The 24,913-nt window shown below is 43.7% G+C and overlaps 1 protein-coding gene across 1 annotated transcript in view; it reads left to right on the forward strand.

Annotated features, from left to right (window-relative positions):
- The window catches only part of maml3 (mastermind-like transcriptional coactivator 3), a 113,094-nt gene extending 98,012 nt beyond the window's left edge, over positions 1–15,082 (forward strand). Inside the window, exons 4-6 of the mRNA XM_078266096.1 lie at positions 6,453–6,725; positions 9,042–9,120; positions 10,688–15,082. Coding sequence (XP_078122222.1) covers positions 6,453–6,725; positions 9,042–9,120; positions 10,688–11,787 — 1,452 coding nt within the window. The 3' untranslated portion in view covers positions 11,788–15,082. The remainder of the gene's footprint in view (positions 1–6,452; positions 6,726–9,041; positions 9,121–10,687) is intronic.
- The last annotated feature ends 9,831 nt before the right edge of the window (positions 15,083–24,913 follow it).

The following is a 24,913-nucleotide window of genomic DNA, read 5'->3' on the forward strand; positions in this document are numbered from 1 at the left end:
ATTTTTTTGGGGCTTTTTGGCCTTTAATGGATAGGACAGCTGAAGACCGGAAAGGGAGGAGAAAGAGGGAGATGACACGCAGCAAAGGGCCGGTTAGGGCGGTAAGGACAGAGCCTTAGTACATGGGCGCGTACTCTACCAGGTGAGCTAACTAGGGCCCCCAGAAACAATGGGTAGCTAACCCTAGCTAACATTAACTAACTAACATTAACTTTATGCAATAGTCTTCTGTATGTGAACACAGGTGTTTCTCCTGAGAAAAGGTAGAGAGATTTTGGTGAGAATGTACATAGGGCTTTATGTTTCTGTGTATGTCAGAGAAAAGGAGAGACATGTTAAAGAGGAGTGTGTGTGTGTGTGTGTGTGTGTGTGTGTGTGTGTATTCAGAAATAGGGCAGTTAGGGTTTAGAGCAGAGAGATGTTAAGAGATTAAACAGACCTCCTGTAGGGAGCAAGACTCTTCTCCAGCAGTTTAAATATAACTCTCTTCAGGGACAAACTGAGTAAGTGTGTGTGTGTGTGTGTGTGTGTGTGTGTGTGTGTGTGTGTGTGTGTGTGTGTGTGTGTGTGTGTGTGTGTGTGTGTGTGTTAGGGGGTTGGGTTAGGGCAGGTGTTTTGGATGTATTCTACACAACTGGTGGCTAAGAATCAAACCACTGGCTTTTACTTCCACATGTTCGTGGGTGGGTGTGGGTGTGTGTGTCAAAGTGATGTCTTTTTTTTACCTTTGGTGCTGTGGGGATAGTATGATACTGTGAGGTCTGGCTCCACCATCTGCTCAGGGTTCGTGTGTGTGTGTGTGTGTGTGTGTGTGTGTGTGTGGTTGTGTGTCAGGTGCTGCATAATACTTATGTTTTTAACCATGCGCTCTAATACACAACAGGTTTGTTGTTTTGTCATTACAATTACTTTATTCCTCGACTTCACATCTACCACGTTAAGCAGAGACAAATTGACAACATACACTGACACACATCCTGTCCTCTTCTCATATGATGACTTAAGATGGGAACAGACTAAAGAATCCTAACAAGCTGTGAAGACTAAATGTATCGACTGCTCTGTTCAGATTATAGCCGTAGCCCGGCAACCTACATGATAATGTTCAAATTTACAGATTCCAGTTGACAAACTTGTAAAATGCTCAATATAATTGTGATCTGAGGCTCAGTTGGAAGGCAAGACCATCGTAATGCCTGACACTTTAGTTGCCAAGGGCAAATTGGGCATCTAATCTGACCTTAAACCTTGTACTTTCCAGTGTTTAGTCCTGAGAGTTAGTACTGTTTGTTTGTACTGTACGCAGTGTCCTGGTCATCTGTGTAGGGCATAGAGTAGTGGATTAGTTATCTCTGCTCGCAGCCCATATCTACTCTGTCAGTTATTAACATACACTGAGGAGCAGGTTGAGTGGGATGCTTAAGGACACTTGACTACATCTCTTAATGGTGTACTGACACAAAATCCAGTCTGTGGCTGCCTATGATTGCAATGTAATAGAAGAGTCGTGTCACATTGCATTTGCAGTAACATTACTTTTGTCTTTTGAGCTGTCTATATTTTGGCAGTTTTAATCCAGAAGATTTTCACATTTGCTATCCACCTCCATGTCATTGTGTGGTCTTGGTGCTAATCATAGGTAGGGTTGGGCATTGTTTTGATTTGAACAAGTCTGATTCCAATTCCGATTCTTCCTTTTGATTCCGGTTCTTGGCGATTCTCGATTCCGATTCTTTGAGCGGTGGAGGTGAAACGGGTCACATTCTTATTTCACAGATAAGAGGAAGATTTTATTTTGATTCAATGGTGATTTACAGTTTTACCGGGCTTCTTCAACGTAAAGTAAAGCCACACTAGAGTGCAGCTTACTGTGCTCTATGGCTGCAACACAACAAGCCTGGAAATACGGTGGCTGCTACCGAAACCAAAACTTACGCATGTTAAATTTGGAACCGATGATCGGATTCAAAACCAAATTTTCCCAAACAATTCAAATAAAAAAACGATCCCATTGCAATCGTAATTTTTGAAACGATTCCAAGTTGGAACTGGTTCTTAATGCCCAATCCTAATCATAGGTTAGCAATAGCATACAGCTGCAAGCCTATTACTAACACAGCCAACTGTGTACATAGTACAATTCTATTAGAAATCATACTATACTTTGAAATGTAGGTAATGTATGTTTTATATGAACATGAAATGGAATATGTAAAGTCATTTTCATAGATGTCATCAAAGACAATTGTTGTAAACTATGTAATAGACTGCATTTCTACAGTACAGTTATATAATTACTGTACTGTATGCTGTAGCGGTACCTTGCACCTGCATGCGTTGACAAAAATAACTATGACAGCTTTTCTATTCGTCTTTCTATTCATCCTACATACATCAGTTCTTGCTATACTGTAGATCTACACATCCATTGCCTCAGGCTGGATGTGAATGCAGAGACTCCACTCCAGCAGACACCTCCGGAGAGGCATCCAGTCCCATTACTACCGGCGTCTTTTACCGCTTTTGGATTTGCATATTTCTACACATCTCAGATGTCAGCAGCAGGGTCAGGGTGCAAGGTCCACCAGTGTGAAGCTCAAGAACACTCACAGTGAATGAGAACACAGTGATGAGCGCTGGCTGGGAAAGAGATGGGAACCTGTGGCCTTCAAGCTTTAACTCACTCCATGCATCTGCAGCACAAACCATCAACTGCTGCAACACATCCAATGTTGCTTCAGCTTTGGTGCTGCTGATCCAAATGCAGGATAAAAACAAACACTGCAGGCAGATCAGATGTACAGTACTTCCTGTTCACTTCCTCAGTCTGATTACAGCCGTAGTCTGAAGCATCTCCTCATCCATCCGGCCCTCACTCTCTGTTCCCTCTTCTTTCACTGCTCCTGCTCTCCTCCTCTTCACACTCCCTCCCTCCCTCCCTCCCTCCCTCCCTTCCTTCCTTCTCTTACACAAGTGGGTGACAGATGTGAGCCACTCTGGAGAGCACACAGACACCCAGCACTCATCTGCCAGGCACCGCTGCTGCTCTTATAGGGTGTGTGTGTGTGTGTGTGGGGGGGGCAAGTGCAGCCTTTAATCTCGCCGCTGTGTGGTCACCATGGGATAAGGTGATTTAATCCTGACTGGAGAGTGTATGACTATACCAGTGCTATACACTTTTTAACACACATACTTTAAATACAGTAGACACATATGTCTGCTCCATAAGGAACGAAATGGAAAATCTCTCTCACAATCTCTCCCCTCTCTGCCTTACACACATGGACACGCACATTTCCGCTCACTTCACGTGTAATGTAATCACCTGGGCTCTCCATGCTTCCTAACTCAATAACGCTGACAGCCTCCACCACACACACACACGCGCACACACACACGCATGCACAGAAAAAAAAACTTGCACATCCTCCGGAACAACCTGCGATGCATTCACCTCCTCTACTTTCATTTCATGCTCTCTGATCCTTCCTACTACAAACTGATCTATTTGCAACTTATAGTAGCTGTTGCCATTGGGAACTCTGTTCCTCCTGTATTTAGGAGCTAACCAGTGAGTCTCATTAGCCACTGACCCATTTCTGTTGCAGAGCGCAGAGTTCGGGGACTGACTCAAGCCGGTCCGAGGTGCCAGAATGAAGCGTCTGGGGGGTGGGGGGCGGAGAAACAGAGGCAAAGATAGAGAGTTGGATTGACGGGGCCAAAAGAGAAAACAGACAGACTGTGGTGGCTCTTTGTTACATTATTCAACAGCATTCATGAGATCGGACAGAGAGAATGGAAGATGTACTGATAAACAGAGCAAGAAGAGTTGGAAAGCCCAAGTAAAATTGTAGGATAAGTGTGAGGGTGTTTGTGGAGGGTGACCAGGCGCGGCGGCCATAACCGCTCCTCCGAGCGCCATCTGCTCCTCGCCGCAGCAACTGTTGCCAGGGTACCTGCTCTCCTCTCCTCCCCTCTTTCCCACCTTTTACTCCTCCTCTTTTGGCTCCTCACCTCCTTGTTTCGGCTCTCCTTGTCCCCACTTCTTTTTCTCCTTCTGCCTTCCCTCTTTCCTCACACATTCTTTTCTCTTCCCTTCAATTCATTTGTTCATACCTGCTTTCTAGTCAATAAGCTTTATTGGCGTGACATTCATTTCAGTGTATATTAGCGTATAAGCGTGTATTAGCCTGTATAACGCTTCAGTGAAGTACTATTAAGGAACTAATAAAGTGTATCTCTCTCTTTTGCATGTCTTTAACTATATACAGTGTACACATGCTGTAGTTTTCTGTCATTTCTGCAGCTAACTGCTAGTGTGCTTAATACTGCCACTTCTCCCCTGCAACACACACACACACACACACACACACACACACACCCCTCTTCCACCAAAATCTTTAATTCTCTGAGACCCACACCCCCACCCCTCCTCTGAAAACCATCTCTCTTCCGTTCCTTCGTTCCCTGGCAATTGTGCGGACATGACTCAGGGCCCTCTGTCTACAGAGAGAAAAAGAGAGAGAGAGAACCAGAGAAAGAGTGGAGAAAGGAGTTTGATGGTGGGGTGTTTAGAGAGAAGGGAAGAAAAGAGGTAGAGTGAGTGGGGGAGAGGGAGAGATCGTAGATCAGAACCGTCATGATTGAGCCATCTGCTGAGAGGAGGCCAGTGAGACTCAAACACACATATACACACACACACACACACACACACACACACACACACACACACACACACACACACGCCTGCTTAAAGATCACCACTGCCACCTGTTGGTCATTTTCTGACACTACGCCTCTCCTTCCCCTCTCTCGCTCTGCCCCGTTGCCATCCGGTAGGAACATGCCAACCGGAGATGAGACACGTAGCTCTGAACATCGATCAGTCTGGTCTGGCTGTCTGGTGAGCCAGTCTTAACCAGCCCATTTTCTTTGCTCCGCAGGGTTTTTTTGTACTCTAATATATGAGGTTTATCTCCACCTAACTCCTTTCTAAGAAGAGCGGAGCCTCAATACGGATTATGAAGCTTTGGCTCTTTCAAAACATATTGAGTATAGTGATGTGCTACAGACTCTTGCCAATGCTACGATGCGCTACTCTAATCCTGCTTTTGCTGTTTCATTCTTGCCCTGCAGTTAAATGTGATTTGTTATACACCGTCTGTTCCTCTGTGGGTGGCTGTGTGTTGTTGCATTTTTATGTGTGCACACACACACACACACACACACACACACAAACACACTCTTTACTGGCCTGAATCGTTCTTTCTTCTCCTCTTAGGCCTCTCCCCTCTCTCACTGCCGGCGAGCCTAAACGATGTCCACTCTCGTTCAGCAGTCTAACCTTTTAATAGATTCATAAACGCTCCCCTCCCATTGGCCAGAGCAGGCCATTTCATCCTATTAGAGATTAGCATACGGCTGAGTGGAGGAGGAAGTGCTCTTTATATGCTAATGAGGAGATAATGTATGCAGCGAGGACCAACCAATGCCCCATTGGGAGGACTCTGGGTGGCCCGACGAGCTGAATCTTGAGGCAGTACTGTCTTTATCTTGTATTTCACTCCCATTCACAGTCAGCTGGACTGTGTCTTTTGTTCTATGCTTAAACAAAGGTGCCACTGTAGATGGCAACAACACTGGGAGTGTCTCTCTGTGCCTGATTATTATAATATTACTATTATTACCTGTTATTGTGCGACATAAACTTGTGATAAAGAGCAGTGACAATAGCACTAAAGAGGAGGTTTGCATAGTTAGCAGTGGCTGTGCGAAAAAGCTAATTTAGCCATTTTTGTTTGGTTTTACCCTTATAGCTGTATAAACATTAAAATAGACTATAAAGCAATAGTTCAGCATTTTGGGAAATACGCTTATTTGCTTTCTTACCGAAAGTTAAAAGAGAAAATCAATTCCACTCTTATATCTGTATTGTAAATATGAAGCTACTGCTAGCAGCCAGTGAGCTTAGCTTAGCACAAAGATTAGAAACAGGGGGAACCGGATTTTGCCTAGCACGTCTAAAGCGTACATGTTCTATCTCATTTGTTCAATCTGTAGTCACAATCTATCAAAACTAAAGTGTAAAACCTGGCTAGCTGTTTGCCCCTGTTTCCAATCACTATACTAAGCTAACATGATATGTAACAGACAGAAATGAGAGTGGTATCAATCTTCTCACGTAACTCTGGTAGGTCCTAAATCGGATCAGCTAGAATGGTCGACGTAGTTAGGTTTAGGCATGGGGAGTGGGCATTGGTTAGGGCTCGGGTAAGAATACCAGGGTAAGCCATCAGAGGCAGAATAAGGCGGGTCACGAGGCACATCCTTTGATGTTGACCATCTAGCGGATATGTTAAACTATTCCTTTTACTTGCTTGATTGATAAGTGATGAATTGCTCAACAGTCCATCTGACCAGCTGCCTCCCTCCCCCCCTCTCTGTCTGTGCAGGAACAAGGTGTGGTGGGAATGTCACGGCCACCGGGCGCCATCCCGCCTCCTCACCCTGCTGGGGGCGTGGCCTCAGGGGTGGGGCCCAACCAGGGGTCAGGACCACCTCCGGGCTACGTGGGCAACCAGCAGCAGGCGGCCATGATGAAACAGATGATGGCGATGGAGCAAGAGAAGAGGGTGCAGATGCACATGATGGAGCAGCAGAAACAGCAGCTCTTCAGAGAGCAGAGACAGCAGCAGCAGCAGCAGCAGCAACTTCTGGCCGAGCAGGTGAGTGTTTTTCAATCAGAGTGCTCATAGCGTAATGTTAGTGTGATGGTGTGGTGATGAAACCAACTGGCTAGGTCTGTGTAATTTGTCTGTCATGCATTAAACTATAATTTTTGTTTATTCATACACTCTGCATATGTGTCTGGGTCTGCTCATCCTCTCCTCTCCATGTATGATTACCCTCAACCAGCCCCCTCTTCACTACTTCCTTTTCATCTCTGCTGTGTGTGTGTGTGTGTGTGTGTGTGTGTGTGTGTGTGTGTGTGTGTGTGTGTGTGTGTGTTTGCCACATGCCACCTGCTGTGATAATGTGGTGTTTTCTTTTTATTTCTCTCTCTGTGAGGGAATCAAGTGTTAAAGAGTTCTGAACTCTAACGTCACCACCCACTATGTTGGTTTTAATTGGATCTGCAAAAACATACACAGACACACAAATATAGGTGTCTGGAAAGGAAACACATCCTGCTGGGGATTAGTGTATGTTGTTAAATGGATATCGTACCTTCATTTAAATGAGCAACACCTTATGCTTTCCAGGCACACATTCAGTTGCTGCTTTGTATGCTGCAAGGACCCAGACTATTAAGTTTTTCCGTTTAATTTTCTATACCTGCACCACAACTATGGCTATAATAGAGCATCAGGGCTGCCTTTGGTTTCCTATTTGAGCATTGATCAGTTATGTTATTTGTGTAGGAGAACATCGTGCGGATACTATATACTATACCCAACATCTGTCCTACTTCTGCTATACCAAACATCTGTCCCACTTCTGCTATACCAAACATCTGTCCTACTTCTGCTATACCAAACATCTGTCTCACTTCTGGTTTACCAAACATCTGTCTCTACTGGACCAAACATCTGTCCCATTTCTGCTATACCAAACATCTGTCTCACTTCTGGTTTACCAAACATCTGTCTTTACTGGACCAAACATCTGTCTCACTACAGCTATACCAAACATCTGTCCTACTTCTGCTATACCAAACATCTGTCTCACTTCTGGTTTACCAAACATCTGTCTTTACTGGACCAAACATCTGTCTCACTACTGCTATACCAAACATCTGTCTCACTACTGCTATACCAAACATCTGTCTCACTTCTGGTTTACCAAACATCTGTCTCTACTGGATCAAACATTTGTCTCTACTGTACCAAACATCTGTCCCACTACTGCTATACCAAACATCTGTCTCACTTCTGGTTTACCAAACATCTGTCTCTATTGGACCAAACATCTGTCCCATTTCTGCTATACCAAACATCTGTCTCACTTCTGGTTTACCAAACATCTGTCTTTACTGGACCAAACATCTGTCTCACTACAGCTATACCAAACATCTGTCCTACTTCTGCTATACCAAACATCTGTCTCACTACTGCTATACCAAACATCTGTCTCACTTCTGGTTTACCATCTGTCTCTACTGGATCAAACATTTGTCTCTACTGTACCAAACATCTGTCCCACATCTGTCTCATCTACATCACTCTAGTGTACCAAACATCTGGCTATCATCTACTGTACCAATCATCTGTCTGTACTGTACCAAACATCTGTCCCACTTCTGCCTTACCAAACATCGGTCTCATTTACATCACCAAAGAAAAAATCTGTTTTAACTCTACTGTACCAAACATCTGTCTCATCTACATCACCAAAGAAAAAAATCTGTTTTAACTCTACTGTACCAAACATCTGCTCGGCCACATCTATCTGTAGCAGTTATACTAAATAAATCACTCAAATGATTGATCAGCTATCAAAATTCAAATTGAGGACATTCCCTGTACTCATACCTGCCAAGGCACCATTCTCACTCAGAATGTAATGTTGTGACTCTGACAGTGTACTTTTTGGAGGTTTACCACACTCACAACACAATATTAAGGTGCAAGAAAATATAACCTGGAGAAAAGAATGCTTGCACACTTGCACAGGTCCATTGCAAGTTTTTAATGAAAACAAATCAGGCAAATATGTTTGCCCCTGTGAAGGTTTTGTAACCAAAAGCTTGGCTTTATCGTTATAAACTAGCTCTAGAGCTAGGACTTCAGTGTGCATTTGAAAGCATTATTTCATTCTTTAATTAATCATATTTAATGTTCATAAAATCTGTTTAGTTTACTGTTCTTTTTGTGTGACCCTTTTTCTTGTCTGTATCCTATAATGAGACCAAACCTGAATTTATGAAATGGATATGAAGGCACGTAACATTTCTAACCGACACTCTTAACAATTGTGTGTGTGTGTGTGTGTGTGTGTGTGTGTGTGCGTGTGTGTGTGTGTGTGTGTGTGTGTGTGTGTAGCTCCAACAGCAGCAGCATCTCCCCAGACAGCTGGGCCAAGGCCAGAGGAATCCATACCCCCAAGTCAATCAGTACCAAGGTGAGACACACAAACACATGCATCCATTTCATCTGTGCAACAATGCACACAAGTTGTGCAAAAATCATAAGAATGGCAGCACCCCAATGGATTTTCTAATAAACAAAGCAAGACCTGACCTGCATTCTAAAGCATTTTATTGATGACTCCATTAGTATATGGATTTTTGGTAAATCAGTTTCTAGTTCTTTGCAGAGCATCCTGATGCTTACCAAGAAAGGCTTCCAATCGCACATGCACACTTGGTCTGCATCAAGTATGGGATACATGGTAGAGAGCCAAGACACTTAGACGTTTCCCAGATTTTACAGTTCACTCTCTGACATATTCAGAGACAGATAAACACAACAAACACATAAAAACATGGATGCAAACAGCCGCGCTGACTGAGCATCATCCTGAATCCAAACCTCGTCCTCTGTCTGTCTGTCAGATACATCTGTTGGCGCTCAGATGCTCTTCAGACTCTCTCTCTCGCTCTCTCTCTCTCTCTCTCCTCTCTCACTCTCTTTAAAAAAAATAGAATATTCCTGCTCTGCCTGTTACCACGGCAACTTGTCTGTCCTGGATCCCCCAGAGTTCCGGTGAAGTCAGAGAGATGGATGAGAGGAGGGAAGTAGGAGAGGGGGAGAGAGGGGGGAGGCTGGCAACTAGAGGAATAGGTAGATGGTCTGGTAGGTAGATGGAAAGGTTATGAAGAGAAAGAGAAAGAGAGAGAGAGAGAGAGAGAGAGAGAGAGAGAGAGGAGTGGGTAAGAGGCTGATGGACAGACAAAGAAAAACAGAGAGGGAGAAGAGTCCAATCGAAAGCCATTTATAGCCATCAGAGAGTCTGTAAGTCTGGGAGATGATATGGAGAGGAAGAGGGGGCTTCAGCATGAAACTCTGGCCTAGAAATGATTCTGTTAGTTCAGCTATCCTGCAGCGTATCAGTGATTTGAAAGCAATGATTGCGCTCGTATAACCTGCTATCAGAACATAATGATACTCTCCGTTCTTACTTATATTTACATTAAGTGATATGTGGAAGAGATGCGGCTATTGCATTACCTCCAACTGTACTCACTCCCTACTTACTTACGAGTCTGGAGTGTGTGATCCTCTTCGTTCTGACTCCTCTGTTACAGTTCCAGTCCATGCTGTGAGGTGAGGGATTAGTGGAATGATGTCAGAAGTGGGTTTATTAGAGGATTTAGAGCCATTTCCACGCTAGCAGACCTCCTCAGCTCTGCCACTACAGAGGCTCTGATAGGAAAACGTGTGGGGAAGTGAGATGCTGGTGTGTTTTATTTTTGCGTGGTCGGATTTGAACTAAATTGGGAGGGAGGCATTCGTTTCCAGAGTAAACAGGTTGTCACGGAACATAAATCTTTGCCTCAGCACTGACTTATTAGATCGGTCTTACGTGCCATTTGGTGATTTAAGTGGAGTTAATATACAGGCTTCAAAGCTGTTTTACGAAAGTCCAGCTCCTTTGTGATTTCTGTCCCCATATGCCTCTCTAATTCTTTCCCAACTCCACTGTCTCTGTTCTCTGTTTTTTAACTCCTCTGATTCTCCTCTTCTAGGCCCTCCTCAGGACTTGGCATCCAGAAGCCAGGCTCTCCAGAACATCCGGGCTGCCCGTCTCCTACAGCAGCAGCAGCAGAACCAGCAGCAGATGGTCCAGATGAGTTCTGTACAGGGCCAAGGGGGCTCCGTGGGACCCCAAACTGACATGGGCTTACCCTACGGCAACCAGGGGTCCAACCAGGGTTCCCTGTACGGCCTCAACCCCTCCATGAGCCAAATGATCCACCAGCAGCAGCACCAGAGCCAAAGTGTCCAAGCCTCCATGGGTCTTCCACCGCAGCACAACCCCGCAGGAGGGCCGCCCCGGCAGGCAGGTGCAGGTCCTGGGGTCGGGGGTATGCCCGGAGGCCCCGGAGGTGCTGGAGCTGGAGGGTATGGCGGACAGGGGATGTTAATGAACTCCATGAGCCAGCAACCCCTCAAAGGCCCTCCCAATGCCAAAGCCCAAGCACAGAGACTACAAAGCATGCTGGGAGCAGGAGGAGGAGGCGGGGGAATGGCGGCGGGTGGCTGGCCACAGCAGCAAGGACAGAGTCTGCAGGCCATGGGGGGAGGAGTCGGAAGGACTACAGGAGGAGGGGGAGGAGACATGGTGGGGTTCAGCTCCAGCCAGGGTTATGGGATGCAGCCGGGTCAACCCCCGCGCATGGCCAAGCAACACTTTCAGGGTCCGGGCCAGGGGATGAGCCAGGGAATGGACCCCAGAGTGGGCAACCCAGCAGCCGGTATGGGCGGCCCAATGATGGGCCCTCACATGGGCGCTCAGCCCAGGACCAACCAGCCCCGGCCCATGGTCATAAACCAGGGGATGAACCAGGGGGTGATGGGCCAGGGGATGACTGGGATGGGGGGGTTTGGGCCGGGCCCTGGGGGGCCTGCAATAGGGGCAGGGGGAGGAGGTGGACCCTATGGGCCAGGGGGAGTCGGGGTTGGAGGTCAGCCACCGGGCTACCAGAGGACAGCCAATCAGGACATGTCATCCTATGGATATGGGGGCGGGCCCTCAGGGGGAGGAGCCTTCGGAATGGGCGATGGCTCAGGGGCAGAGCTGGACTCAAGCGATGGTTGGATGGATGAGTTTTTCCCGAGCCAATAGCCAACGGGGAAACTGGAGATGAGTTTTTACTGGATGAACTAAACATTAAAGTAGGACAAATGTTAAAACCTGAGAAAGTAAAACAAAAAGGATGACATGATGTGGACTGGCATGTTTTTGTTTTGTAAAACATGAGCAAGGTTATAAATGAGTTCCTGTGTTATGTTTTGTGTGTGTGTGTGTGTGTGTCTCTGTCTGTGTGCGTGTGAGATAGAGAGAGCGATCATTATGTCTCGTGCTTATTAATGAAAAACCAATATAGAGATTAAGAGGTGTGTTTCATTAGTTTCCCTCTTTCTCCACGGAATGAATTTTTCTCATGTTTCAGTGTTTGAAAGCGAGCCCCGTTTACACAACAGCGCTTTTGAGCCCGAGCTTCAGCAGGGGCTGATTGAACACCGCAGACTGATGAAGGGGAAGGAAGACTTGTTCTCTAGACAGCAATTTATTTGTGTTTGTGCCACCCGGCTCACTGCTTTAGATCTCTCAACTGTGTGAGGAGCTGAAGGGAGTAGAAAGCACTCTCAGCGCTCCCATTTCCTGTCTTAGATTTGTGCCCCCTACGCGCACACACACACACACACACACACACACACACACACACAAATCTGTTGCCTTCGCACTCTTACTTTGTTCTCTTCACTTGATCTCTCTCTCTCTCTCATATCCTCCTTCCCTCTCTCCTCCCGCCTTTCCCACCCTCTCTCCAGAGACGCGTTGCACACTCTCAGCGCTCCTTTCTCTGTTTAAATTGTGAACATCACAACAGAACAAATAATGTCTCTCTATTGTGCCACACAAGCGCACTATGCCCTCTAGTGCTAGTGCTTTTGCTAGGCAACGGACCTGAGTGGCGTTTTTTTTTGGCGGGGGGGGGCTTCATTTCCTGTGCGTGGCTGTTGATGACGGGTATGCATGCAGAGGAAGACAAAGAGAGTGAAAAGCAGAGAAAGAGGGAGAGAATAGGCAGCTAAAGGAAGCACTTGGACTCAAAGGCTCATGCACACACACACACACACACACACACACACACACACACACACACACACACACACACCAACAAACAGACAAACAAGCATCAGCCTGGGAGGATGAGCGGATGTGTGCGAGGCAGCTAACGGCGCTAATTCCATTAAACCCTCTGCCTGTGTGACACAAACCACATCGCATACCCCAGGCTGACACAAGACAAAACGATCGCTGGGCACTGAATGTATTCAAGCACCACAAGTGACTTCTACTTTTTAAGAAAAAAAGAGAAAAAAGAAAAGCTCATTGAAAGCCCACCCACATGTTCCGTTTGTTGCTGTGTTTAATCTCTAACAATGATGCTGGTTGCGTCTTTGTCGACTTAAAAAAAAAAAAAAAAAAGAATTAAAAAAAGTTAGCCTTCTTTTAGTTTGTGTTGTCTTTTAGAAAATCTTGTTTGTCCTCCCGTCGCAGCACAGCCTTCCCTCCCTCCCATCATTGGGACACAGCTGGTTGTCAATCACCGTGGCCCCGCCCTGCTTTACACCGTGGCTTCTTTTGTACCGCAGCTAGAAAACGCTCCCAACTAGAACGTAACTGTGCTATACTGTAACACTACTGTGAAGAAATACGAGTCGTCGTCCCCCCCCCCCTCCTTCCAGCGCTTCACTAGGAAAAATGAACCACTGCTAAGCCTTGAGTTTTTTTTATAGACGGTAGAGAAACTTCAGACAGCTGATTGGCTTCAAAGAATGACGACGGTTAGCGCCAGCAAGCATCAAAACGATCAGTGCTTCCACTGAAGTCAGCGTCTCCCCTTCTCTGAGCTTTCTTCATTTCATTCATCGTCAACAAGCTGTCCACTCTTTTGCCCCAACGGTTGAGTGATAAATATGTGTCGAAGTAGGTTTGAATACAGTAGCTAGTCCTTGGAAAGAAAACACCTTCCTTCTCTAACTGTTTTTTGTGTGATTTCGCTTAAAAAGACGAATGAAAGCGTGTTTGTACTCGCATCACTTTGTATTTAGCTCATCAGAGTGAAAGTTTGGAGGATTGCCGCTGTAATCAACAAACCAAAAAAGCCTTTCTTCTCTGTAAACTAACTCCTTGGCATCAACACACGTGTTCTCCTGGCTGTTGATGTTGTATAATGCAACCCCTTTAAATACAAACTTTTACGCCCATCGTCCGTCCTGTAAGCGAAATGAAGTTCTGTACTTTTGATTTTTGTCATGTTTGTGAAGCAGAAGTTCTCTCTCTGGAGTCTAACGGGCCAACGGCAGGCAGATGTTTTTTCGGGTTGTAGTGTTCCCCAGTTCTATCGGGGGGTGTATGGTTGAATAAAGAAAAAGCCCTGTACTGTGTCGGTGTCAAGATTACGGAAGCTCATTGCATTCACGAGTTTAAAAAAAAAAATCACGATAGTTATCTCATAATTACAAGATAGTATCTCTTAATTACGAGATAATAGGTCATAATTATGAGATACTATCTATATAGATACTGTCTAGATAACGTGATTTTTTTTTTTTTTTTTTAACTCATGTGAATGCAATGAGCTTCCATACAAGATAAACTCTTGGATAGTTTCACCTATGGTTTACCACTCCAAAGTGGAGGCAGGAAGTTGAGAGGAAACACTTGTGGGTCAGTGTTATGGTCACAGCGTCTGTGACCGTTTTTGTCTTCTTCAAAGTAAAAGTCTATGATATGGTTTTAAAATCCCTTCAGGAAGAGAAACGGAAGCTTCCTCCAAATATCATTACGTACCGGGACCAAGTCTGTAGACAACATTTTAACAAAAAAATTGTTGTTGTTGATGTTCTATGTTTTATTTTATTTGTTTTTTTGTTTTTTTTTTACTGGTGCTGACATATATGTGATTATGAGAAAAAAGTATATAAAAGATAATGGCTATTTGTAAATATGTTTTTACAGGTTTAAATACATCAGATAATACAGTCTCTACTCTGTAAAGAATTTACTGTTTGTTGGAAAAATAGAGAAGTATTTTTATTTTGAAGTTTTTTGGTTTCACGTTTAACCCATCTGAGCTATGCCATTGCACTTCAGACAATGTCTTACTACTAATTTGTATTGTAAACCTCTCTTTTTTGGATTTTTTTTCATTTGTTTTTTTTCTAGTTTGAGATTTGACTCTGTTCCTAAGCAGTGCTTATTTCTTTTTATTCTGTACAGAATTCTGAAATGTTAACAAAAGAGAATTACAAAAGACCTTTTTTTTTTTTTTTTTGTTTTGTTTTTAAAAAAGATACAATAAAGAGAGAATGTTCTCGCTGATCATATTAAAATGAAAGTTTCTGTTGTTCGTTGGGTTCATTTGTTAATGCAGTCATTAGCCCAAAACTGACCAAATGTAGTAAAAGGGTATCAGACAAGTCAAACTGAATACATAGAAAAAACTACAGTACATTTCAGCAAGCAAACGCTACCAAAGTTAGCAAGCTAACACTAATGAAAAAAAAGTAGTTTAGTTTGACATCAAATGAAAATGGGCTACATGACATGGCACACATTGACAATATGTCAAAATGGCACAATAAAGTCCAAGATTAATTTCCATTGTAGTCCTCGATGAAGACAAGTGACAAGCACTTTGTCACCGCCCGATGTGAGTTGAGTGCAGATGTGAGTTGCGCATGCTCAGATTTAAACGGTTTACGGCATAATGCCAATGGATCTGGATCCGGCAAACATGTTAGCCATAGACAGTATATAAACTGGACCAACAGATCCCGTTACTCTGGACGGAGACCAGTGATGGATATTAGAAGCAGTTTTCCGGTAATGGCTGAGCGTTACTGAGCAGCCTCCAACTGAGAGAGACAACGTAGATGTGACGTGAGCAACCTGTCTGAAAGTTGGAAGTCTTCTGGTAGCTGTGCCAAGAGAAATCTCAATCATTCCCAATCTTGCAGAGATGGAGAGCGTAAGTATATGTAAGGAGATAACATGGACACAAGCTAATTATTGCTAAGTAAAATGCTAGTTAACATTAGTAATTCAACTTAAACAGCTAATGTAAGTCAAAACTGCCTGCGAGCTTCTCCTGATCTATACGGTAATTTTTCTACTGTGCGACAGTAAGTCCCGTGGTTATGACACAATCGTTAGCCTATTTTTACAAAAACGTCTACTACGGAGTCATAACGTGAGATACAAGGTAATGGAGCCTTTTATACATTGTCGTGTTTCTTTAGAAATAAACAATGGACAAATAGTCTTTAAACACTTCAGATGTAAAGTTATTTGCTGTCAAAGTGACGTCAAAATGATTGGCAGTCAATGGAATGCTAACGGGGGAGTGCTTGTTAGCATCAAAATGGCGCCATAGGAGGTACGCGTTGTGAGGAGAAGCTTACCCCCTTGGTTTTAGCTATCTATGATTGTTTGATTGCTAACATTAGCTCAAAACGAAAACACCATTCAAGTGACAGCCTTTGTTGTGTTTGATTGCTAACTTGTAGCCAGCAGTTAACGAACTTCGTTATGTAGGTCCATTTCTATTGTATTGACATTACAGAAGTCTCTCATTAGCAGGTTCTTGTAGGCTACTTCAGCATCTAATCTAGAACTGACATCAGGGATCATGCCGTGAAAATGTGATGCCTTACGCTAAATAATAAATAAATAAATTACTCCTATCTCATTCTGTGGCTAACAGCAAAACAGATCTGCGTGAAATCTGGTCTAGCCTACCTTTTTTATTTTTATTTTATTTAGGATTCAATTTACAAATATTCAGTCATCACAGTACGTAAACATAAAACTATACATAAATAAGTGCAAATAATATAATATGAAGGTAAGTATAAAAATAATAATTTAAACAAAAACAAATAAAAAGATAAATAAAGAAGTGACAGAGTTGCAAACTTCATTAATGCTATTGACAGCAGGAGTTCTTAAATAATTTTGAGTATATATCAGTTATTGAAATACCTTTCTTATTTGTTACCAATTTAGGAGACTCAAAGTATATGTCGGTTTCAATTTTGGAATAGTTTAAAACATGGTGTTGATTTGGAAAATTTTGTTTTGTGAATATGGAACTTTCCTAATAAGATAAAAAGGTTTACAATATTACATACATTTCTATCTTTACATTCAAAATAGGTTGGTCTAGCCTACCTGTGTGGGGCTGGTGAGGAGGGGGAGCGTCATTGTCGCAAAGTGACGCCTGCACAACTCACATCTGCACTCGACTCACATCGGGCAGTGACACACTTAAAGATGAAGATAATGTTATAAAGATAGATGTAGAGTGTCGCTTGCTAGCTCAATTTGTTATCCTGTTGGCTGAAATGCTTTATCTACTGCAACAAGAGAGAGACAGTGATTCTATGGTTAACTGCTCCTCAGATCTCTGCAGGGTAAATCCAGACAGCTAGCTAGACCATCTGTCCAATCTGAGTTTTCTGTTGCACGACTAAAACAACTTTTGAACGTATACATGTTTTTTTGCAGTTGCTCCTACCGGCGCCACCCAAGACAATTGTGATTGGTTTAAAGAAATGCCAATAAACCAGAGCACGTTTTCCTCCCATCCCGGAATGCTGTGTGGACTAGCCAGACCCTCCTCCGCAGCGCTGTGGAGGAAGGTCTGGCAAAGCGAGAGTACAAGAGTTTAGACAGTGATGCTACACAGCAGTATAGCACAGAATATATATGGAGGATTAACAATCCATGCACTGGCTGTTGTAGTTTTGCATCAGTAGCTGATTAGTCTGGCATTGCCAGACCCTATCTTTACAGTTCTGTGTCAGCGCTGCAGTATGGTCTGGCTACACCCCCTATCTATTCTGTGATTGGGGGAAATACTCTGACTTGTATTTTTTTTAAACCTATCACAACTGGCTTGGCGGCGCTAAGCGTTATAGAGAGGCAAAGTCCTAGAGCTGAAGATCTTTGATAGAAATTACATTTCACACGGGCTCGGGCCGGGCTCAGGCTGGCGCTCCAGGTTGCGCGATAAATGAGTCAGGTGATGTGTTTCGATTAGCGCAAAAATGGATGCTGAGGAGATGAAACGGAGGCTGAACTCTGGAGGACTTCTTTTATTTCTTTGTTCCAACTTCCAAGTGGCCTATAGCCTATGTTAGTCATAAATATATAAGATCTTGCTCGTTGTTTGCCTCCTGGCTGATGAAAAGTCGCGAGATAAAACACATCAGGTAAGATACCGTTACATGTGTTGTGGAACAGAGCTAAGCTAGCTAGCTAGCAAGCAAGCTGGGCACCAAGCAAAGTATAATGTGCGAGACGAGACAAGTGGTACTACGACAAAATGTGACTTTCTTCAGTTGCAACCTTTTTCTTTTCAATTGACGAACATAATATGTGTAATCCATGGCGATCAAAAAAATTATTGGTCTTTTCCCCATTCACTACCGCTCATATTTTTTTCCCGAAATAAGGTCCCATGGTGGTCCGTAGGAAGGGGGGGACTTTGTCTCTCTGGCTGAGATAGAGAGAGAGGGAGGGACGTTCTAGATGTCCGGCTTTTTTGCCAGCAATGTACATCTATCTGTTGAGCCAGACTAGTTAGTAAGTAAGTTAGTTTGAACCATAGACAGTATATAAACTGGACCAACAGATCCCGTTGCTCTGGACGGAGACCAGTGATGGATATTAGAAGCAGTTTTTCCGGTGATGGCTGAGCGTTACTGCGCAGCCTCCAACTGAGAGAGACAACGTAGATGTGACGTGAGCAACCTGTCTGAAAGTTGGAAGTCTTCTGGTAGCTGTGCCAAGAGAAATCTCAATCATTCCCAATCTAGTAGAGATGGAGAGCGTAGATATATGTAAGGAGATAACATGGACACAGGCTAATTATTGCTAACTAAAATGCTAGTTAACATTAGTAATTAAACTTAAACAGCTAATGTAAGTCAAAACTGCCTGCGAGCTTCTCCTGTACTATATGGTAATTCCTCTACTATGCGACAGTAAGTCGCGTGGTTATGACACAATCTTTAGCCTATTTTTACAAAAACGTCTGCTACAGAGCCATAACGTGAGATACAAGGTAATGGAGCCTTTTATACATTGTCGTGTTTCTTTAGAAATAAACAATGGACAAATAGAGTCTTTAAACGCTTCAGAGTTCAAGTTATTCACTGTCAAAATGACGTGGCAGTCAACGGGATGCTAACGGGAGGTGATGGCTTGGTAGCATCGAAATGGCACCATAGGAGGTATGCGTTGTGAGGAGACGCTTACCCCCTTGGTTTTAACGTGCATCCTGCTAAAAAGCTTGCCGTTGCTCAGTGTGTTTAGCCACTGGTGTTTTGAGTTAAGCAAGCTTGCCATGCATTGGCTCTCCCGTCTCTAATGCTACACAAACAAACACACAAACCCTTGACCAATCACTGCTCTGGACATGCACGGACATGCCCATTTCATTATTTACATTATATACATTCATTTTGCTGCTGCAACACTGGAATTTCCCATTTTTTTGGCATCAATAAAAATCTATCTATCTATCTATCTATCTATCTATCTATCTATCTATCTATCTATTAACATATATGCATCAGTAATATTGGAAACCCGGGGCACGTTCAATCTCAAAATGGTGTGCACCATTACGGTTACGGTTTCCGGGTCCTGTTTCCAAACGGTGTGCAACAAGCTCTAACAAAGATATTCTATAGTTCTAAACAGTCTCTGGATTTAAGGTAAGTTTTCTCTCGTTGGGTGGGTGTGGCAGAGGTGTTACCCCATCAGCAGCCAAGTGTCTGTAAACTGGTGGTATTATAAAGGGTGTTTCAGTTTAAATAAACGCTTTGCTGCGTTTTGTCGGGGCTGAACGTGCCCCTAGTGATAAAAAGGAAATGTGTGGGTAGAATAGAGAAGAAGAGTTTTTTTTTTTTAAAATGTAGGTTAGGTTTAATGTATTTAATCAACTGCTTATTGTCCATTTCTGGGCTTCATACACCACAACACTTTGTCTGTGAATACACTGATGAGCAAGTCATTTCATTTCAGGGTCGCAGGACTGATGGAGACAAATGCACACACATTCACGTAACGCCTAAAACCAGACTGACTAACTGCTGTAGTAATGTAATGTCTAACAGACCAGATTTGCATAATTAGACTCGCATATGCTAAAGAGCAGAGCCTTAATTCTGTCTGGCAGTACTAGCGACAATGAATCATGGGCTCCCTGTTGGTGTCAGCAGACAGACAGAAAGACAGACAGACAGACCACACGCAGGACGAGGACCCTTTTTTTTTGTTGTAATTCATCTTTTCCGCCCCTTTCAAACTCACTCCTCCTCATCCTCTGTCAGACACGCCCCTTTTCTTCATCTCTCCTCTTCATCATGGCCACCTTCCTCTACCTCTTCTCCTCACATTCATGCTGTATCTTTCCTTTTCCCCCTACCTAGCTGCCTTGTTTCTCCTCGACTCTCTACCCCCCACCCACCATCACCACACACACACACACACACACACACACACACACACACACACACACACACAGGCATATCCACCACACTCCTGCTTCCCGTTTGACATTGATAAATGGAGACTAACAGAGATGACAACATCATTACTCATGTTCAGTAGCAACACAGCCTAGGACAGAGAAAAACGAGAGGAAGAGGGAGGATGAAGGACAGGACAGGAGGAAGATGGGGAGTGAATTGGTGGAGGGGGGAGGAGGAGGGCTGCAGTCGTGGGTGTTTGCTACAATCCACCCCCAAACACGCACCCTAACATCTCCAGAGAGAACCACGGTGAGGTGTTCATTACTGCTGTGGAGAAGTAGAGCAACTGTTGATAGAACCCGCAGTCTGGAAGACTGGAACTCCAATCCAATCAGACTAGAAACGCCTGCAGGGCTTTACCACTGAATCTGCTGCTCCTTTCAATTAACCTTGTGTCTGTTATTATTATTATATCTATTATATATTGTATTTATTTATTGTATGTATTTATTTATCATTATATATTTTTTAAAGGGGCGCTGTGCAGTTTTGGCCATTTCTTCGCTGTTTTCTCACTTTTTGCTCGCAGGTTTCTCTATAGAGCTCCCCCTACTGCTTCGGAATAGATATTTGGCAACGCTGTCGTAAAAACTCGTTGGCGACTCTCCCCCCTCCCATCTTCTCCCTCTGGTCATATGCATTCGTTTTCAAAGAAGCCGGCGAACACACAGAGCCAATTCCACTGAGGTTTTTCTCCAAATATTACCCTTCTCTCCCAGGTCCGTAACATTATTCTTTTTTTCCTACAATGGCCTTAGAACGCTGTCGGAGCAGAAGCAACTTGCGTTTGCCAACATCAAGCTGAGAAGAAACTCTGTGGCAGATAAAGTTTCTGATCAAAGATACTTACAAGTGCAACGACAAGAACGCCAGGTCAGCATCGGATTTGCAGGCTTCTGTTTGTCTCAGTTCTTGCCATTCTGAAAACGCAGGTCCGATGTTTACTCATGTCTGACTCCTCGCTCGGTCAGTCTGCCGTTTCCTCTTTCTCTGTTTCATCCAACAATGCTTTCCTAGCTTTCTGCTTCTTTTTTGCCGGCTCAGTGTATGTGTGCAGTGCCGTGAAGCGATCGCTACATCGCGAGACCTGATACCACGCGATACTTCCTGACGCTGAGGCCGGCGGCCCGCTGGCCCAAAGTTGCAAGGGTGGTTTTTCAGCTCACAGGCGCTAGCGGGAAGCAAGACGGCCACCATTCAACCCGAAAAAAGTCATATAACCATTCCAATGACTCCGAAGCTGTTCAGTTAAGGTAAATTAAGCTAAAAAACAAAAACCTGCACAGCTCCTCTTTAAAATGTAAACACCGCTTCACATTTGAGAGGCTAAAACTAGCAAGTATTTGGTATTTTTTCTGGATGAATTGCTTAAAATGACTATTTTTTTGAACTAAGAATTGGTAGTATGTCAAGTGAGAGTAGTGAGGAGAATATTGAAATTAAAATAATAAGGTGCACAAGACTAAAAAACTAAAGTGGAATGGTGGAATGGTGGCGCTCAAGGAAAAGTCAGAGGATCACCAAAGTGAGACAGCTTCATCCATGAGACATGAATGTCTGTACCAAATGCCATGGCAATCCATCCAATAGTTGTTGAGATATTTTAGTCAAAAACCAAAGAGATGGACCGACCGAGTGACCTGTCTCTATTGGGTTAAAAGCTACAGACATTTGCAGTGCAGAAGTGGTCGTTGCTGAGTGATTTCTGCAGCAAAAACACACAAAAAAACACTGTGAACTCTTACACAACTGTCTTTCTTCCTCGTCAGTGTTCAGCAACGCAGACAACAAGCCAGCCACAGGTCCAAATGAATGACAGCCAGTTTCCTCCTGTAGTCAAACACACACACACACACAAACCCCATCAGCCTTGCACACACTCCAGAGGCACCGTTATTGGCTCTCATCACAACGACAAATGATGTGACACAAAGAGTGGGAGAGGAGTTAGAAGAATCATTCGCTCTCTCTCCCTCTCGGAGAGTAATAAGGTGACGAAATGTAGCTGGAGAAATGTGAAGTGGAAAGACATATGGAGGGGGAAGGAGAGAGAACAGGGGATAGTGTGGAATGGGAGGGAGAAAGTGTGTGTGTGTGTGTGTGTGTGTGTGTGTGTGTGTGTGTGTGTGTGTGTGTGCGCACGCGTGTGTGTGTGTGTGTGTGTGTGTGTGTGTGTGTGTGTGTGTGTGTGTGTGTGTGGTGTCAAGTTGATGAATGTGGTAGCAGGAGCCATTGTGGTGGTGGTGGACTAGGAGGCCACCAGATAACAGCAGAGCAAGGCCTAAGCTGTCTCACACCATGAAAAAAACACCATTAAAATCTCTCTCTTTCTCTCTCTCTCTATCTCTCTCTCTCTCTCTCACACACACACACACACACACACACACACACGCATCCATTTCTAATTACATTCAGATGACTTTATCTTTTTGTTTCTTGAGTTATTTAAATGGGAAGTATCACACTGTGGGATAAGTGCTCTGTATGCTCCGCCAGCTTGTTTAAGATAACCTGCACATGTATGTGTAACGCATACAATGTATGTATGTATGTATACACACACACGTACACACATGCTTAGTGAACTGTCTACTCTCCCTCACAACTTAAAAGTAGTACAAATTTTGCTTGTTGGCTGATGATAAACAACAAATTGTCTGGTTTTGAGCAGTGATGTGGTTTCACCTCTTTTCTGTCCATGTGGCGCCCTCTAGTTGTTGCTGGCAAGAACCGAGAAAATCTTCACCCTGAATGCTCACTGAACTGCTACATTTATTCCCCCACTTCACATTATAAAAGCGGCCTTGAGTGTGGAGCCATGAAGACAGTCAAAATGTTCCACCGTCAAAGGCACCAATTTTTCACATCAATGTAAGTTTACCGTAGTCACAAGGAGTGCTACTCAGCCTGAGACAACAGTTGTATAATGTCTTCTGTGGCTCTGGAGGAGCTTCCCAAACTCTTAGAAAATAACCCTGATGCTGTCATAGGGATGTCATCAGGGTTATCTCGGCTTGGACTGACTGAGACCGGGCTTTATAACAGAAAGCCGGTGTTGCAAGCTCAGGGGTAATGGAGTTTGAAAGACATGGGCGTTCACCAGTGAGGAATAGCCTGACAAGCCAGACCCACATCAAGATGTTGGGTCTGGGAACTCACCATTGGCAGGGCTCAATCCAAGGGGTGGGATAAACGGTTGTCTTTCAAATTCCCTCTGCACGCAATAGGATAGCTATACTTTTGCCGTATCCAATTGGCAAAACTCCGAACACATCTTCCTTTTTTAAGAATGATTTCAGTGCCGTTTTTTGTTCTTTTCTCAAAGAAAAGCTTAACTCCAAGTCTTCCAGAAGACCGCTGTTCCCAGCAGCAGCAGCCATCTTCTTTGTTTTCAAGTAGCAGGGAATTCACAGGGAACCATTGCAACTCTGCCATCATTATGTTAAGCCCGCCCACCGACTCTATACACGATGTGATTGGCCTGACCAGAATTTGGTTTTTCCAGCTCGCAAGCCGGAGAGTTGCTAGACTGACCCTGGCTGCAAATTACATTTGCTGTCACGAGGGTGCGTCTAGATTTCTAGGCTAAGTGAGGAGGGTCTAACAAAAAGAGTCTATTTGTAGTTGTTTAATCTTTCTTTGTGGTCATTTTGCATCTCTTTGCTGTCAGTATGTGTCTTTTCGAGTGATATTTGGCAGTTAAAGGCCAGGGGGCCCCTGACACATTGGGCCCCTGCAACTGTGCCCCGTAGGCCTGCACAGTAATCCATCAATGGTTATTACAGTAAGACACTATATGGGTGTATATATATGATATAAAAAAACAAAGGTGACCGAGCCTTTTCAGTGGCTGCTCCAAACCTCTGGAATAGTCTACCTATTCATATAAGAACAGCTCAGACTACTGAAACATTCAAGCCCTTGCTTAAGACCCATAACTATGCATTGGCTTTCAATTCAAGTTGAGCTTTGATATCTTGACCTTTTTTCTACTGTTGGTTTTTTTTATTGTATATTGTGTATTGTTTGTGTATATTATCTCTTAGATTTTTGGAGCTTGTTAAGCACTTTGGTTGTTTTTAAACGTGCTATATAAATAAAATTGAACTGAACTGAACTGAATATGGCCAAATGTGTGCAGACCAGTCAAGTTCTTCCACACCCTTTCTTTATTGACATGGCTTTGTGCACGGTGACACTGTTATCTTTAAAAAGAAAGGCCTTCTCCAAACTGTTTTCTGAAATATGATTGTGTACAGTACTGCAGCATTATTCATTTAAGAAGGAAGATTTTGAACTAAGTGGCCCAAACCATTAAAAAATGCACACAAAATACCAAAAGTACACAAAAGTATGTGGCCAGGGATGCTTTATATCATGGGTTTTTCTTTAGGCCAAGGACCCCTTATCTGTAAAAGAGACAGAGCAGGGACCCCCTACTACATATATTGTATAAAAGTGAGTTGCATATTAAACTGGGCCTATAATATGTAGGGCGGCCTAAAGCCTTTATATATACCTTTTTATGGTGTATACAATACCAAGTTTTTCAAATAAAAATTGTTGGCATGTTTATATATTTAGACATTATGTTTTAATGTTGAAATGTGGCCCAGTTAATCCTTAGTGCCCAT

Source organism: Sander vitreus, chromosome 2, assembly GCF_031162955.1.
Source record: "Sander vitreus isolate 19-12246 chromosome 2, sanVit1, whole genome shotgun sequence".
NCBI classification, from domain to species: Eukaryota; Metazoa; Chordata; class Actinopteri; order Perciformes; family Percidae; genus Sander; species Sander vitreus.